This window comes from Panthera tigris, chromosome B1, assembly GCF_018350195.1.
Source record: "Panthera tigris isolate Pti1 chromosome B1, P.tigris_Pti1_mat1.1, whole genome shotgun sequence".
Classification (NCBI taxonomy): Eukaryota; Metazoa; Chordata; class Mammalia; order Carnivora; family Felidae; genus Panthera; species Panthera tigris.
In genome coordinates this window covers 73,491,188-73,507,309 of record NC_056663.1, presented here as the reverse complement: position 1 = coordinate 73,507,309, position 16,122 = coordinate 73,491,188, and the positions used below count along the sequence as shown (strand labels likewise).

At 40.5% G+C, this 16,122-nt stretch overlaps 1 protein-coding gene across 4 annotated transcripts in view; it reads right to left on the bottom strand.

The window, feature by feature from the left end:
• Window positions 1–16,122, bottom strand: part of RNF175 (ring finger protein 175) — a 48,111-nt gene that overhangs the window by 10,869 nt on the left and 21,120 nt on the right. For all 4 annotated transcript variants that reach the window (XM_042983736.1, XM_042983737.1, XM_042983738.1 and 1 more), the window contains exons 4-6: window positions 8,725–8,879; window positions 3,765–3,872; window positions 759–879 (exon numbers count right to left, since the gene is read on the bottom strand). In XM_042983736.1, coding sequence (XP_042839670.1) covers window positions 759–879; window positions 3,765–3,872; window positions 8,725–8,879 — 384 coding nt within the window. The remainder of the gene's footprint in view (window positions 1–758; window positions 880–3,764; window positions 3,873–8,724; window positions 8,880–16,122) is intronic.

The following is a 16,122-nucleotide window of genomic DNA, read 5'->3' as shown; positions in this document are numbered from 1 at the left end:
AGTAATGATTGATTCTCAAGTGCTTTATGTGCATGAAATATGACTTTCTGTGTTAGGCACAGAATATAAAATTTAGTATAAAATATAAAATATAAAATTTGTTGTCGTTATTTAATTTTTACTAATCCTTTCAATGTGGGCAATTGGAGTATGCTAGAGATGGTTACTTCCAAATAATAATTATTTTTTTAATGTCTATTTATTTATTTATTTATTTAGAGAGAGCATGCGTGCATGAGCAGGAGACGGGCAGAGAGAGAGGGAGAATTCCAAGCAGGTTCCATGCTCAGTGCAGAGCTGGATGTGGGGCTTGATCTCATGATCTAGAGATCATGACTTGAGCCCATATCAAGAGTCAGTTGCTTAACTGACCGAGCCACACAGGTGCCCCCCAAATAATTATTTTATTTAAAAAGATGCCTCTGGGGGCACCTGGCTGGTTGTCAGTAGAGCATGCGACTCTTGATCTCAGGGTTGTGAGTTTGAGCCCCCACACTGGGCTAGAGATTACTTGAAAGTAAGTAAGTAAGTAAATAAATAAATAAAGCCTTATTTCCTAACAAATTTCTATAAATAGGAAGTATATTTTCTAATCAACTAGCAAAGATAATTTTTGATGCAAGGAGAATTAGGGAGCAGTTGGCCTGGGAGAACCAAAAAAAAGACTTCTCTGTTTCCGAAAATGGATGCAAATGTGTAAGATGAGACCATTTCTCCATGCACCATAAGTAGTTTCAGAGAATGAAAGCAACACTTACCCCTATAGTAGAAGCCATGTAATCCGAACAGATCTCTGCAAAATCTCTCCCCATTACGCCATAGTAGAGGCCATAGAACAAGGATACAATGCCAAAATCCATGGAATCTCTAGCCTTGATTCTATTGAAAATGACAGGGTAAGGAAATAAGAACGTGGTATATGAGGGGCTTGAGAAGGGTTGCAGCTTAGAAGAAATTTCCTGCCACAGTCTCTCACAGAAAGTTGGGAGTACTTTTTTTTAACTGATTTTTTAGACTTTAATTGATTTTTTAAAGCCTCTTAAAGTCTCTAAATTCTCTTCAAATGTTACCACTCCTTGGTAAGTGGGCGAAGTAATTCTTGAGAGGGTCTTTTAACTGGTGGTTTTGAAGCTGGGCTTCAAAGAAAGGCCTGTGCAGCTTGTAAAACTCCTCATCTCCCCCCCTGCACCCCAGGCCAATGACATCACTCTCGGGGTGGGGCCTGTGCAGCAATATTTTTGGAAGCTCTCCAGACTCCAGGTGATTCCAGTGGGCAGCTAGCATTAAGAACTTCTTTAATGGAGTAGTGTTTCTCAGCCTTAAATATAGATTAGAATCACCTGGGGAGATTTAAGACTCTGCTGCTCTGGAGCTGTGATGTACGTGGCCTGGGGCGGGGTCTGCACAGCAGTGCTTTTTAGAAACTTCTCAGGTTGAGAATCCCTGCTATCAAGCTTAGATTTTACAGAATACTTTCAAATACTTCACTTGCCTAACAAATATTTGAGGTAGATATGATTACTTACCTCATTTGCGTTTGAAAAAATGGAGATTTAGAAAAAATGATTTGCTTAACATGACGATTGGTACAAAACAAAACCAGGGATCACACTTCAATTTTGAGGCCCTTTGCTACTATGCCATAGTGACTACATGTTAATCAGAAAAACAATATTTTGCAAGTTGCATCACATTTCAAATATAATAGGATTCTCTGATACCCCCGCATCCCATTTTTAAGAGAAACACTTCTTTAAAAAGTAATTAGCCCCTAATTTAATTTCTGAATCTTAATCATTGCACATATGGTTTGTTATATCTCTCAACAGCTTCAAATATTAGCCCTGGGCCTGGGTAGATCTGACTGAGTCAGAAAGCGAGGGAGGAGTGGAGGGGAGCTGGTCGGTCGGTTCTGGAAACTTTTTCTAGTTGTTTTGTGCTCTGTGAATTTGAGGAGGAAATGGTAAAGGCAGAGAGTTTGTAGACTTAGAGGGTACAGCTCTTTTTGTGATGGGAACTGGGAATTCCAACACAAATGGTGGCTTTATCCTTTCAAGATTTGCCTGGGTATATTTGAGAATTGGGATAGTGGGGAGGAATGAAGATGATCTTCTCCCCATGTTCAGGGGAGTCCTAGTTCCTTCCCAGCCTGAAGGGTTAAGTTCTTGCTATGCCTCGTTGTAGGAGAGGTCATGGTTAAGGAACTTATATCTTATGGAAAGTAGTCTTGGGACAACTGTAGGCTCAGTGATTTCATAAAATTCCTTATGAATATTTTTACATTCACTAAAATAAAGTTATATGGACAATATGCTGAAAAACAAAAGAAATCAGTGTCTTTCTATACACAGAATAATATATTAATCATAGATCTGTACAGTTACTTTCTATCCCTTTCCTGCTAGAAAATGGTAAGAGCTTCTGCTGTGAAAGTTTCATGAAATGCTTATAAAATCAGATTGCTACGTTGCCGTAGGAAGAGTCCTTCCTTTCAGAGCTGACACTCCATCCAATTGCCTGACCTATTTTATGAGTTGCCAATGTTTGCCTTTTGATTTCTGGTAAGGTCCCAGAGGAACTTCAATGTGAGAGATATTCTGGGGAATTTTTATTTGAGCTGCTTTCCACAGCCGTGCGGTATGTCTTAAATTTCCTTTCCAGGCCACAGGTTGATTACACAGCCTTGGCTCTGCCCATGAGAACCTCGTCCACAGCACATCTCAGCAACCATTTTTCCAAGGAGCTCAGTTCTGAGTTATAATTATCCTGATTTCCTTGATTTCTCACAAGACTTTCTTGTTCTGTCATTTCCTTACCTCTCATTCAAGTTCTAAGCACTTAGTTTTGTCCTTTTCTGACTGTCCCCAGCAAAAGGGACTTCATAGGTACCAGAAACAAAATTCTAGAGCAGTGCTGTCCCCGGCAATATAGAAATACAGATTGAAAATTTCCTAGTAGTCACATTAAAAAAAACCCATGAAATAATTTCACCAATACATCCCAAACACTGTATTTCAACATGTGGTCAATATAAAAATTATTTTCTCTTTTAATTTTTTTAACAGTATTTTTCAAACTTTGAAATCCAGTTTGTATCTTATAGTTCTAGAACATTTTATTTCATAGTTTAGATGCTCATAGTGACATGACCTATCGTATACTGCACTGGACAGCATAGTTCCAGAGGTTTTGAAGGAAGAAGATATATACAAGGAAATGACACTTCAGAATTTTATGGAGGGGGAATTTGTAGTTCTGTAAGAATTACTCTACCGCAAATGTAGGCCTGCTTTTAATGGTGATGTTCAAAATTTGCCTATGAAGTACAGATTTTTTAAAAAGTTTTTTGATGTTTTTATTTATTATTTTTGAGACACAGAGAAAGCATGAGCTGGGGAGGGGCAGACAGAGGGAGACAGGAACCGAAGCTGGGTTTGCACTGACAACAGAGACCCTGACGTGGGGCTCAAACCCACGAGCCTCGAGATCATGACCTGAATCAAAGTCAGACGCTTAGCCAACTGAGCCACCCAGGCGCCCCTCAAGTACAGATTTTCTTTAAAGCTTATAATTTTTTGAAAACTTTTTATTCTGTAGGGTTTCCTCTTATACTTTTCTAGTGGTTTCCACCAATGACATCTACTATAAACAATGTGTGTATGGAACATTGTAGGGCCAAATGATTCCTGATACAGATAACTTGACCAGGTGAATATTGCAAGCAAGTGCTTGGAGATATTAATGTCTTAATTGGAGATACTTACTTGAAAAATAAATTGAATCCACACATTGTAAACATGATGGCCAAATAACCCACAACACCAAATGCATAGCTGAGTTTGTAGATTAGAAGAAACCATTTGTAGACCAATCTGTGGATGTAAAATGGGGAGAAATACAGAACATGATATTTTATCTTTTTCAAACATTGTTATAAGTCAGTTTTTAATTTCTAGAATTCTATTTATTATGTAATATAAAGAACATAAGTAGATTATATCAGCTAAACTCAATAATAATCTATAGTTTTAATATAATACCAACAAACTATATAAATAGTATGCACGTGCATATATATATTCATTGCAGTTTGTCTATGTTCCTCATGTTAGAGTGGCGTTCAGAGATGGTTTCTCCACCTGGAACCCTGCCTCCCCTAACCCTCCTCCCCTGCCCTAGGGTTAGCTTAGAGTGGTTTTGGCAGGAGTAGCTTGGAGTAAGCAAAAGATGAGCAGAGAAGTCAAGGCTGTGGGGCAGGGGGGAACCTCCTCCCCCAGGAGTGTTGCCTGCTACCGCTGCCCCTCCACCCCCCAGCCCAAGGACAGAGGTCCTCATTATCAGGCTCAGCCTCACCCCAACTCCTCTCCACTCACAGAGCCGCTCCCCTAGCCCTGGGATGGAATCACAAGTGTGCCACGGGCTGGTTTTCTCCTGCTATGTGGATGGGTTCTTTGTGTATCCCAGCACATACAGTGACCACTCTTAGCACCTTTCCTTCTTCCCCCAGGGTCAGAGTAGAGAAACGGGAGATGGGGATTGAGGGCACAGGTGTAGATGATTTAGAAGGGACCTCCTTACCCTGCTTGTTTCCCTTATCCCTGGCAGTAAAAGCCCTTTGAAAACCTACAGAAAGGGCCACTGCTTCATGTCTGGGAGGATGTGGGAAGATGCATTCGTGGTGCCACAGGATAAGGTTCTGGCCGGTGGAACGAGAAGTGATGGGAGGAGAAGGAGCAGCTGGGGGACTGTCCTTGTGGCCAGAGAAAAGAAGGCGGTGGCTGGACTGTTGCTTCCAAGGGAGCTGGAGGGCAAGAGGCAGGCCGGCCTCTCAGCTCTCCCTCCACACTTTTCGGGAGCCAGGTTCTCGCCTTTATTGCACCAAATGCTTATTTTCTGTTTTTACTGATTTAATGTTTCAATGTTATTTTAAAAGATGCCCTGCTTCATTGAATTCCAGTCAGAAGGGGCCTGCTGAGGGGTGCCTGGGTGGGGCTCAGCCGGTTAAACATCGACTGGACTCTTGATCTCAGCTCAGGTCTTAATCCCAGGGTCTTGAATTCAAGCTGGCTTGAGCTCCGTGCTGGGCATGAAGAAAAAGAAAAGAGAAAAAAAAAAAAAAAAAAAAAAAAAAAAGGAGGGACCTTCTGAAACATGATGCTGTGAATGGGGTTTGTGGGCTGGCTTGAGAAATGAGTTGTCATTACATCATTTTATGGTGAAAAGCTTCCCCACTTCAGGGCACTTGGTACCAGGGTTTTGTGGGCCACGCCTCCTCCTGCAGGTGTAGTCCCGCCCCATGGGGGAGGGATCGGCAGTGGGGAGTTCTGAGGGTCCAGAAACTCCGCACGGACTGCACGAGGTGGGTCAGGTCGCTCTGAGCCTAAGTCACCTCTAAAGGAGGGCAGGCGGGGCTTTGGGGATCTCTCTGCCACAGCGACTCGCGAGCCGGCCGGTTCTTCTAGGTTGCCAGTTCCCGGGAAGGCAGTTCGGATCATTGCTCAGTGCAGCCAGATGGAGGCGGAAGTTTACGTTGCTCCAAGAGGTGAGCATGGGAGGGGGGCCAGGTCCGAGAGGGCCTCCCCTTCTCCCCCACAGCACCCACCAGCACCAGAGTCGGGTTCGGGAACTCCACACGTCCTGGACTTCCCGTACCTGCTCTGCCCCTACAGGGTCCCCTCGCAAGGTTGTGCCAGCATCACAGGTGTTTCGACTTTTTAACTGCAGGCCTTCTGTGTGTCATTAAGGCAAAACCTGCTGTTGGGAGCCAGGCGGGAGGGGGGGGGTGGTGGTTCACACTCTGTGTGGTATTGGTATGATTCTGGGCTCCCCCTTCCCGTTACTGCCTGTGGGACTCTGGCCACCCTACTTAGGACTTCCTCTTATGATTGCCTCATTCATAGAGTCGGGGGATAGCACTAGCTCCTAAGGTAGTTCTGAAGATTATGTGAGATCGTGTATTAATGTTCAAAAGATCTGACACATTTAATGCTCAATATGCATATAATTATTACAGGTATGTTAGATTTTCCAAATCCCCCACCCCCAAATCCTCCTGCTTACGGGGAGTACAAGTTTCTAGAGCACTGGAGTCCAGAACTCCCTCGTTACTTAGATTACACTGGAAGGCAGAGAAACCAGGTTAGGAATTGTGTTTGTGCTTCAGAGCAGCCTCCAAAAGGAAAGCTTGGCCTGGAATTGATGTGACCAAGCCCAGCTCTTTGTGGCAGTTTTTGAGCCTGAACTCTTTCAGGGTTTTTGAGCCTGAACCCTACTGCCATAGAGCGTTCTCTGTTACTCTGCCCCCTTCTGTTACTCCCCCCTTCTCTGTTACTCTGCCCCACAGCAAGGGCTTGGTATACTCTGCGGGAGGAACAGCTGGTTTTTAAACTGCATTGGTAGAGGTGCCTGGGTGGCTCAGTCCAAGGTTGAGTGTCCAAATTCAGCTCAGGTCATGATCTCCCGGTCTGTGAGTTCAAGCCCTGAGTCAGGCTCTGTGCTGACAGCTCAGAGCCTGGAGCCTGTTTCAGATTCTGTGTCTCTCTCTCTCTCTCTGACCCTCCCCCATTCATGCTCTGTCTCTGTCTCAAAAAATAAATACACGTTAAAAAAAAAAAAAAAAAAAACTGCATTGGTGTGAGAGACCACTCCTCTTGGGTTTGCTTTTGCACCATGCCGGTTAGATCTGACCAGCTTTCCTAGCCAGTAATGAAATCCTGTTTCCTAATGGAAAATAGCTAAGAAGTGACTTACCTATGATATGATCAAAGATCCATAAGGATCGTTAGGGCCTACTACCACTCATCAACAGGAGCTTCTTTATCCAGACTGCTTTTCTAGAAGAAATGGGGTCCTAATTAGCCTCTCCTATTGTTGTCTCTTCAAATGGTGGCCGTAGGTCTTTTTTTAAATGTTAGTGGAACGTGTTGTCTGTCATGCTATGCTGGGGTCAGGGCTGTGCAGGCAGGAGAAGCTGAAATGTATGCCCTGCGGGCATGAGGAACAGAGGACAGGGGCCCCGCCATCTGAGACACATGAGCCATGGAGAGTAATGAGGGAGCATTTGGCTATTTCTTGTCATGAAGTTCCTCTGCATTGAATGCGCTCATGTGCACAGAAATACTGCATTTAACTGGGGTAATTCATTCTACAGTGGAGAAGTGAACTGTTCTCTCTGAAATACAATATACATTATATTCAGGGAATGAAAGCAAGTGCATTTTGGCCCATCCAAAATTTGGATCACTTTCACAAGTTTTAAATAACTTCCAATATTTTTTAAGAAGGAGAAAAGGTACCATATATCCATGTACAGATGGGTAAACCAGGCCATACAAAGGCTGTCTAAAGCCCCAAATCGGCCAGTTCAGGAGGTCTCGTACCACCACCTCAGAGCTCTTCCCAAATGGGATTAAATTAAAATATTAACCAGAATTCATGTATTTGAATATAAATTTTTAAATTTTATTTATTTATTTATTTATTTATTTATTTATTTATTTATTTATTTATAGTAAACTCTACACCCAATATGGCCCTGAGATCACTAATTGCATGCTCTTCCAACTGAGCCAGCCAGGCTCCCCTTGAATATCAATCTTTATCATTACATTGATTTATCTGACTTTTCTCACTGAATATTTTTTCTTCTCCAGAGTAGGAAAAGTTGACATCCGTCTCTCCCACTTTTTTTGAGGATTAAAAACAAACATCTGAATAGCTAAATAATCCTAAAAACATTTCGCAGGAGCTTATGATTTGTTCTCCAACCAAGATCAAAATGTGACATTGTCTTATTGCCATGTAATGCCTTACACATTTTCTCTCTATCCCATTTCAGTTTTATCTAGATTTAGATTCAGATCTTATCTGCAGAACAAGGAGAGTGAAAGCAAATTTGTGGGCACATTATGAGATTATAAGCACTTTGGAATGATTTGTGGACAACATAATGGAATTATAGAAATGTCAAGAGGTTGGCAATGGTAGTTAAGATAAGCATTGGAATATTAAAGCCTCATTTGTTATGAGAGGAGTAAGTTGGCCATTACTTATGATTTACCCGAAATAAAATACATATATAGTTGTTAGAAATACAAACATCTAACTCTTGCTCTATTATAAAATGTGTGTGACACAACTTATGATGGAATCATACAAAATGCTGAGCTAAAAATAAATATGCAAATAGTGTCCTAGAAAGTTAAAAATTTTTTTTTAATGTTTATTTAGTTTCGAGGAAGAGAAAGAGAGACAGAGTATGAGAGGGGAAGGGGCAGAGAGAGGGGGAGACACAGAATCCGAAGCAGGCTCCAGGCTCTGAACTATCAGCACAGAGCCCCACACGGGGTTTGAACTCACAGACTGAGTTGCATGCTCTTCCAGGTCACAGATCATGACCTGCGCCGAAGTTGGACGCTTAAGTTGGATGCTTAACGGACGGAGCCACCCAGGCACCACTTTGTTCTAGAAAGTTTAAACCATAGTTTGACTTCTCTTTCTTCTGGCTGTCATTAGTATCTGAAGTAATAGATTTTACAGGTATGTCCAAATCACCATTAAACAATGAGCATAAACAGTGGTATAGCTAATCTACAAATAGTTTTGCTACTGAAGGGCAAAAAAAGTGTGATGCCCCCTCTCCCATCTGGGAAAATGGAATTAAAGTATACTTCTTAATGTTTATAATAAAGAGGGTGTCAGGGAAGGAGCGAATGGGATACATACCTTGGTGTTCTCCCTGAGAGGGGTTTTCGGGTAGCTCTGAAGAGGACGTAACTGGTAATAACTGAGAACATTCCCCACATAGACAGAAACCGCCACCAGTAAAGTTTTATCGTGAAATACAGAGGGACAACCCACATCTGCAACAGTGTCACCAGCTGTCAGAAAAAATGAACAGAAAGTCTCTTTCAATGATTGAGGGCCCAGAATGTCATGTCCACTATTAAATGATTCAGAAGCTACTCTGGGGGAAACCACTGTCACCATCTCATCTATAACATGCAACTGGGTCACCATCCAGCTGTAAGCTCTTCTATACATGCTAAGTTTTGGAAGGAATTAGGATGGTGGTCTGAAAATTCAAATGGGAAATCACCCAAAACATTCATTTTTCTTTTACGTCTTTTCTCTGGGATAGTTCAGATGAAAGCAACTTTGGGCTTCAAAAGCTGTGTGGTTTTGGACAAGTAAGCCTCACTTTTGTTGTAAAATTAGGGATAACAATGCCTGCCCTTCTTGCCTGTGCTGAGGTGGGGATCAAACGAGACCACGGATGGGAAAGTGCTCTGGAAACAGTACTGTAATATATGGAGCCAAGGGGCTGTTGTTCCTATCATGTACACGTGTGCAAATACATGGTGACATCAAAGGGAGGAGGTGGCATCACAGCAGCTTCTGGGACCTCTTCTGCCTGCTTCCCAGTGCACTCCGCAGGGTGAACCTTGGAGTCCCAACTGTGGGGCCCCCTCACCCTTGACTATTGGATTTGCAGCCCACCTTTTGCTTCTTGTCTTTCCTTTGCTTTTGTTTTGTCTTTTCCAGGCAAGCCAAGGTGGGGATCAAACTCTTCCCTATTCATCTGTGTGTAACTCCTTCGTGGCCTGTACCACTGACCTGAGTCCAAGTCACCTTCAGAGGGTTCTTTAAGTTGGCTGGCCCTACTCTCATGTGGCAGAAAGCAGGGTAGACTGAGCTGATGGGTTGTGAGTCAACAACTTGATATGGTTACCACAGTGATGCTCCCATTCTTTAGAGCAGGCTTAATGCCAGCTATTACCTCTCGTGAAAAAACAGCCAGCAATAACCTCTGGTCTTATGTTTTAGCACATGCAGACTAACCCCCTATTACTTGCTCAGCACCAAAGTAAGAGAGGGATGGCAAAGAGGTTTTGTCTCAGGTGTGGACTTGAATTGGCAGTGGCCCCTGGCAATGCTCTGTTGAGGAGGATTCTGAGCCTGGGTCCTGGGGTAGTGGAAAGAGCATCATGATTGCTTAGTTATGTCTGCCAGTGGTGTGGAAACAGTTGTTAGGGCATGTATTTCATGTATTTTTCATCTGAGTATAACAAAGACTGATGTTATTGATTTGTCTTTTTCTTTCTTTCTTTCTTTCTCTTCCTTCCTTCCATCTTTCTTTCTCTTCTTTCTTTCTTTCTTTCTTTCTTTCCTTCCTTCCTTCCTTCCTTCCTTCCCTTTCTTTCCTTCCTTCCTTCCTTCCTTCCTTCCTTCCTTCCTTCCTTCCTTCCTTCTTTCTACTTCATCTTTGTGATAAAAGGAGGCAGCTGAGGAACAAAAGCCTATGGATATAATTTTGGGTCCTTTAATAAGGTCTTGGTCATAATAGCCTTAAGGTCATAACCAAAATTATTTGATAAGACTTCAAGATGTGCATGAAAAAGACAAGGCCATAGCCGTTCCTCTTTGCACATCAAATAAGAAGACATTTCCAAGGTTTCTCATTTTTTTTATTGCTTCATCCCCATAAATGAACTGATATGAAGTCTTCTGACAGTTGCTCTAAATCTTTGGGAGAACACTAGAGTTGTAATAATACATGCATTTGAACAAAAATACACATGGAGCCAATCTAAGGTGATTATCTGGAGAGTGTGGGAGGAAAAATACCCTATAACCTCCCTTTTTTGTTTTCAAATTCCTGGCAGTACTTTCAGGGAATAGTATTTTTTTTTTTTTAAATGTTTATTTATTTATTTCTGAGAGACAGAGACCGAGCACGAACAGGGGAGGAGCAGAGAGAGAGAGGAAGACACAGAATCTGAAACAGGCTCCAGGCTCCGAGCTGTCAGCACAGAGCCCGATGCGGGGCTTGAACTCACAGACCATGAGATCATGATCCGAGCTGAAGCCGGACGCTCAACCGACTGAGCCACCCAGGCGCCCCAGTATTTTTTTTTTTTTAAGTTTATTTAATTTTGAGAAAGAGAGTGTGTGGGTGCGCAGTGGGGGAGGGGCAGAGAGATAGGGAGAGAGAATCCCAGGCAAGCTCCATGCTGTCAGCACAGAGTCAGGGAAGAGTATTCTTTACTCTTGCCTAAATTAGTCAGATACAAACGTGCCTTGATTCATTGAGCTTCGCAGATACCATGTTTTTACAAATTGAACGTCTGTGGCAATCCTGTGTCCAGCGCATCCATCACGCCATTTTTCCAACAGCATTTATTTCAATATTTCAAGCCTTTTCATTATTATTATATTTGCTACAGTGATCTGTGATCCGTGATTGCAATTCACTGAAAGCTCAGGTGATGGTTAGTATTTTTTTTTTTAGCAATATTTTCTAATTAAGGTAAGTACATTGTTTTTTAGACATGAGGTGATTACACACTTAATAGACTACTGTATACTGTGAATGTAACTGTGATTTGCACTGGAAAACCAAAACGTTCATTCGGCTCTCTCTATTGTGATACTTGCTTTATTGTGGTGGTCTGGAACTGAACCCACGTTATCTCAAGGGTATACTTTTAATTGCTTTAATTTTCCATCCTACCTTGTGAGTGTGGTTATAGGTAATATGTGAATTAGCACCTTTATTTATGAAATCAAGATAAATATATATCCAAACAGGACAAACAGCTTTACTTAAGGAAGTAGAATACTGTTCCTGAGAACCAGAGACCACATAGTAGGTAGTTAAGACTCCATGTATGTCTACTTTAGCACTCAGCATTAGCAACTCTGACCCTCTGCTATTGCTAATAAAGGTGTACAGCCTCTTAAAAGAAAATCACACCAGAATTTTGGCCATTTATTTCCTATAGCTGATTTTGGAGATAGCAATCTATGATAAGTGATATGTTTTCTGACTTTTTTAGTTCATTATCTCTGATATTAAGAAAGGAAACAAAAAGGGCACCTGGGTGGCTCAGTCGGTTGAGCGCCTGACTCTTGAAATGGGCTCAGGTCATGATCTCACAGTTCGTGGGATCAAGCCCCACGTCATGCTCTGTGTTGACATCATTGGGCCTGCTTCAGATTCTCTCTTTCCCTCTCTCTCTCTCTCTGCCCTTTCCCTGCTTGTGCACACACATGCTTTCTCTCAAAGTAAATAAATAAACATGAAAAAAAAAGGAAACAGACATGAACTTCATCTTGCAAAACCTGATCATCAATCTTTTGCATTTTTCATCTTTCTGTTTGAACAATTTGATTCATCTTTATTTCCCCATAAAATTTCCCCATAAAAATACTGAAATTTTTTGCAATAGTAAGAGTCAGTTCATTTTAATTCAGCGAAACTGCCATGCTCCTATTTTTATACTTTAGATCATAAGCTAAAATTGACAGGACTAATCCATTTCCTCAAATCCATGGAGTTATTACAATCTATAATATTTTGGAGCAATGATTGGATTATATTTTTATAATACTAGGTCTCCTTGTGGATCTATAAAAGTACAACCCATTTCTAGATGATCCCAAATTTCTCTTACTTGATGCCTGGGTTTAATTAGCAGTGCATAGCAATGTCAAATGTACAGACATCCCACTTCTTAAAAATAGGCCTTAGAGGTCAGAAACAAAGGGAAAGCAAAAGAACATTATAACATATCAGGTATGAAAATATTTGATTTCTTAACTAAGTGTATACCCAATGCCATATTTTCTCAACATGTAAGGGGAAAGGTCAGAAATTTGCATTATGAATTCAATTAATTCTATGAGGAGTCATTTTGAAATGAGGGCCACATTTCATATCAATTTAAAAGGTTATCAATTTCCAGAGCAGTTAAAACTTCTCATTTTTAATAGCAACTGCCACATATGAAATGTAGGAATTTGGTGCCTCATAAATAAACACACGAAATATGTGAAATCGAGGTGTATGCATGCGAGAAGAGGCCTGGCAGCTGGAACACATTAATAATGCCAGAGGGGTCACCATCTGGGCATGTGCATATAAAACACATCTGCATTGCTGGCGAAGGGCAGCCTGTGCATCTGTATCACATCACCAAACGTTCTCCCCACCCACACATCGTGGCAGAAGGAATTTCCTGACGAATCACATGCTGCCCAAAGGTACCATGTTTTTTTCTTGTATCTATGCACATAAGGAACCTGAAAAGAACAGCAAATCAAGTCAAAACAAAGGTATCTTTTTATTTGCCTACTTATACAGAATGATGAATGGATCACACAACATGAGAGAGGGAGAGAGAGAGAGGGAGCGAGAGAGGGAGAAGGAGGTGGGAGGGAGGGAGGAAGTTATGTGATGCTCATTTCCTTTGCACTGCAAATCCCAAAGTGTTTGCAGCCATTCATACATGTGTCTGTGTGTGTTTGTATAGGTGGAGGTGGAGCAGGAGCAGGGAGATGCCAGAGGTCAGCAGGAAATTCCCATGTAAATAAAGGACTCCAGGAAGTACTGCTGCTATGATTAGCACACAGGCAGTGAAGGGAAGTATGGATATAAACAAGTAAACGTTGGGAACTTTGGCATGTGGAGGGCTATTAGAAATTCACTTGGTCCTTATTTCTAGTTCCAAATCAATTCAGACTGTTGATTTTGCTCTTTGAATTCTTAAAGGAGATTGTGCCATGCAGTGTTAGGTGTGTATGTGACTATGCATGTATTTGTGTGTTGCCTCACTTTAAAAAGATTTGAGCGGGCCTAAGGCTTTACTGGTACAGTAATATGTTCTAGTGTTTCACGGCTATTAATAGGCAGGAAGTTGATTTAAATAGAGCAATGTTTCAATCTGTAGCAAATTATTTGCCTGTGTGTTGAGGCAAGTTAACAGTGTGCCTGAAACCCAAATTCTTTGTATGTAGTCATCAGGCCTTCTCTTGATTTGAAGGGAGGTAAAAGGAATCTTTTTTGGCACCTTCCCCCTATTTCCTTCAGATATGAGAAATAGGGATATATCAAAGAAGGTGGAGAGGCCGGTGTTGAATGAAATTTTATTTTTTTAATTAAATTCTGTTTAAAAATGCTGTTAAAAGCGTTTGGAAACAATTTCATTTTGAAGCTCTGCCATGTCTATAACATATCAACAGCATCAGTTGAAAAGAGAAAAATTCAAATATCCAGATGTTCTGTCTATATTTTACTAAACATATGACTATTTGGGAACACCCAGGTATTTAGTAGTAGTCCAAACAAAATAAGAATTTTCCACTTTCTGTCTATTTTCCCTCTTCACTTTTTGACATCACCTTGGAGCAGGTGATGTTATATTTTCAGACTTTGTTTTCTAAATAACATGGCTCCTTTGCTTTAGGTATTTATAATAAGCTGCTCTGATGTCTACAGCTCCTACAGACCATGGAACAGAATCTAAGATTAAATGATCACTTCAGAATATAGACATATTTGTTAAAAGCTGTACTCTGAAAATATCTTGAGCTTTTGGATTAGTTCCCTCACCTCTGACGCACATGATCCAAATTATGCATGCAATAATGTGAAAATAGGGGCACCTGGGTGGCTCAGCTGGTTAAGCATCCGACTTCGGCTCAGGCCATGATCTCAAGGTTCATGGGGGGTTGAGCCCCACATCGGGTTCTGCACTAACAGTATGGACCCTGCTTGTGATTCTCTCTGTCTCCCTTTCTCTCTGCCCCTCCCCTGTGCTCTCTCTCTCTCTTTCACCCTCTCAAAAATAAATAAAAACTTAAAAAAATGAAATGTGAAAATAATGCTATTTTATATATAATATATAATACCCTCAGGGTATAAATAAATAAGTAAACTGGCCCCCACCTTCTGCCATCTATGTACTTAATTATTCCATCCCAGTAACATACAGAGCAATATCAGAATTGTTAACCTGCACTCCTATAGGACAGTTTTACCAACTAGGTACAGTGCTCATTTACAGTGTCTATTGCCTTAATCTTACAGATTCCTCTGATTTCCAAAGGTATGTAGCATCTGATTCTTCAGATGCTGATTTCATCAGTGAAACCATCTGGGCTTGGAGCTTTCTTTGGTAGAAAGATATTAATTATTGGCTGAATTAAAAAATAGATATAGGCCAGAGGCAGGATATATGGGGTGACTTAAATGGGTAAAGCTAGTCAAAGGGTACAAACTTCCAAACTTCTAGTTATAAGATAAAGAAGTCTTGGGGATGTAATATACATTATGGTGACTATAGTTAACAATAATGTGTTGTATATTTGAAAGTTGCTAAGACAGAAAATCTTGAAAGTTCTCATCACACACGCAAAATTATAACCATGTGTGGTGATGATGGATGTTAACTAAACTCACTGTGGTAATAATTTCACATCATATGCATAAATCAAATCATTATATTGTACACCTAAAATTAATGCAGTGTTATATATCAATTATATCTGAATAAAAAATAGAAATAGGCCTATTCAGGTTATTTATTTCTCCTTTTTTGAGTTTTGATATAGTTTGTGTCTTTCAAAGAATCAGTCTATTTCATTATGGTTATCCAGATTTGTGGACATAATATTCCATTATTTTCTTTTTATGTCCATAGGATCAATAATGATATCCCCTCTTTCTTTTCTGATATAGTAATTTGTGTCCTCTTATTTTTTTGGTTAGCTGGCTAGAGCTTTATAAACTTTACTGATCTTTTTCAAAAAAGTTTCTCAGTTTTTGGTTTCACTGAGTTTCTCTATTGATTTACTGTTTTTTAATTTAATTGCTTTCTGCCCTAATTTTTAAAATTACTTTTCCTCTGATTGCTGTAAGTTTAAATTACTCCTTTGCCTAGTTTCCTAAAGTAGGTGCTTAATTTACTGATTTTAGATCTTTCTTCTTTTCTAATATATGCATTCAATGCTATAAATTTCCCTCTAAGCATTGCCTTTCCTGCATCCCACAAATTTTGATATGTTGTATTTTCATTTTCACTTAGTTCAACTAATTTTTAGTTTCTCTTAAGTACTTCTCTTTGACTCATGTGCTATTTAATCTCTAAATATTTTGGGATTTTGTTCAACTATCTTTCTGTTATGGATTTCTAATTTAATTTTTGTGGTCTGAGAGCATACTTTGTATAATTTCAATTTTTAAAAAAAATTTTTGGTGTGTTTTAGGCCCTGGATGTGGTCTATCTTGGTGAATGTTCTATGTGAGCCTAAGAAGAATGTGCACTCTTCTGTTGTTAGATG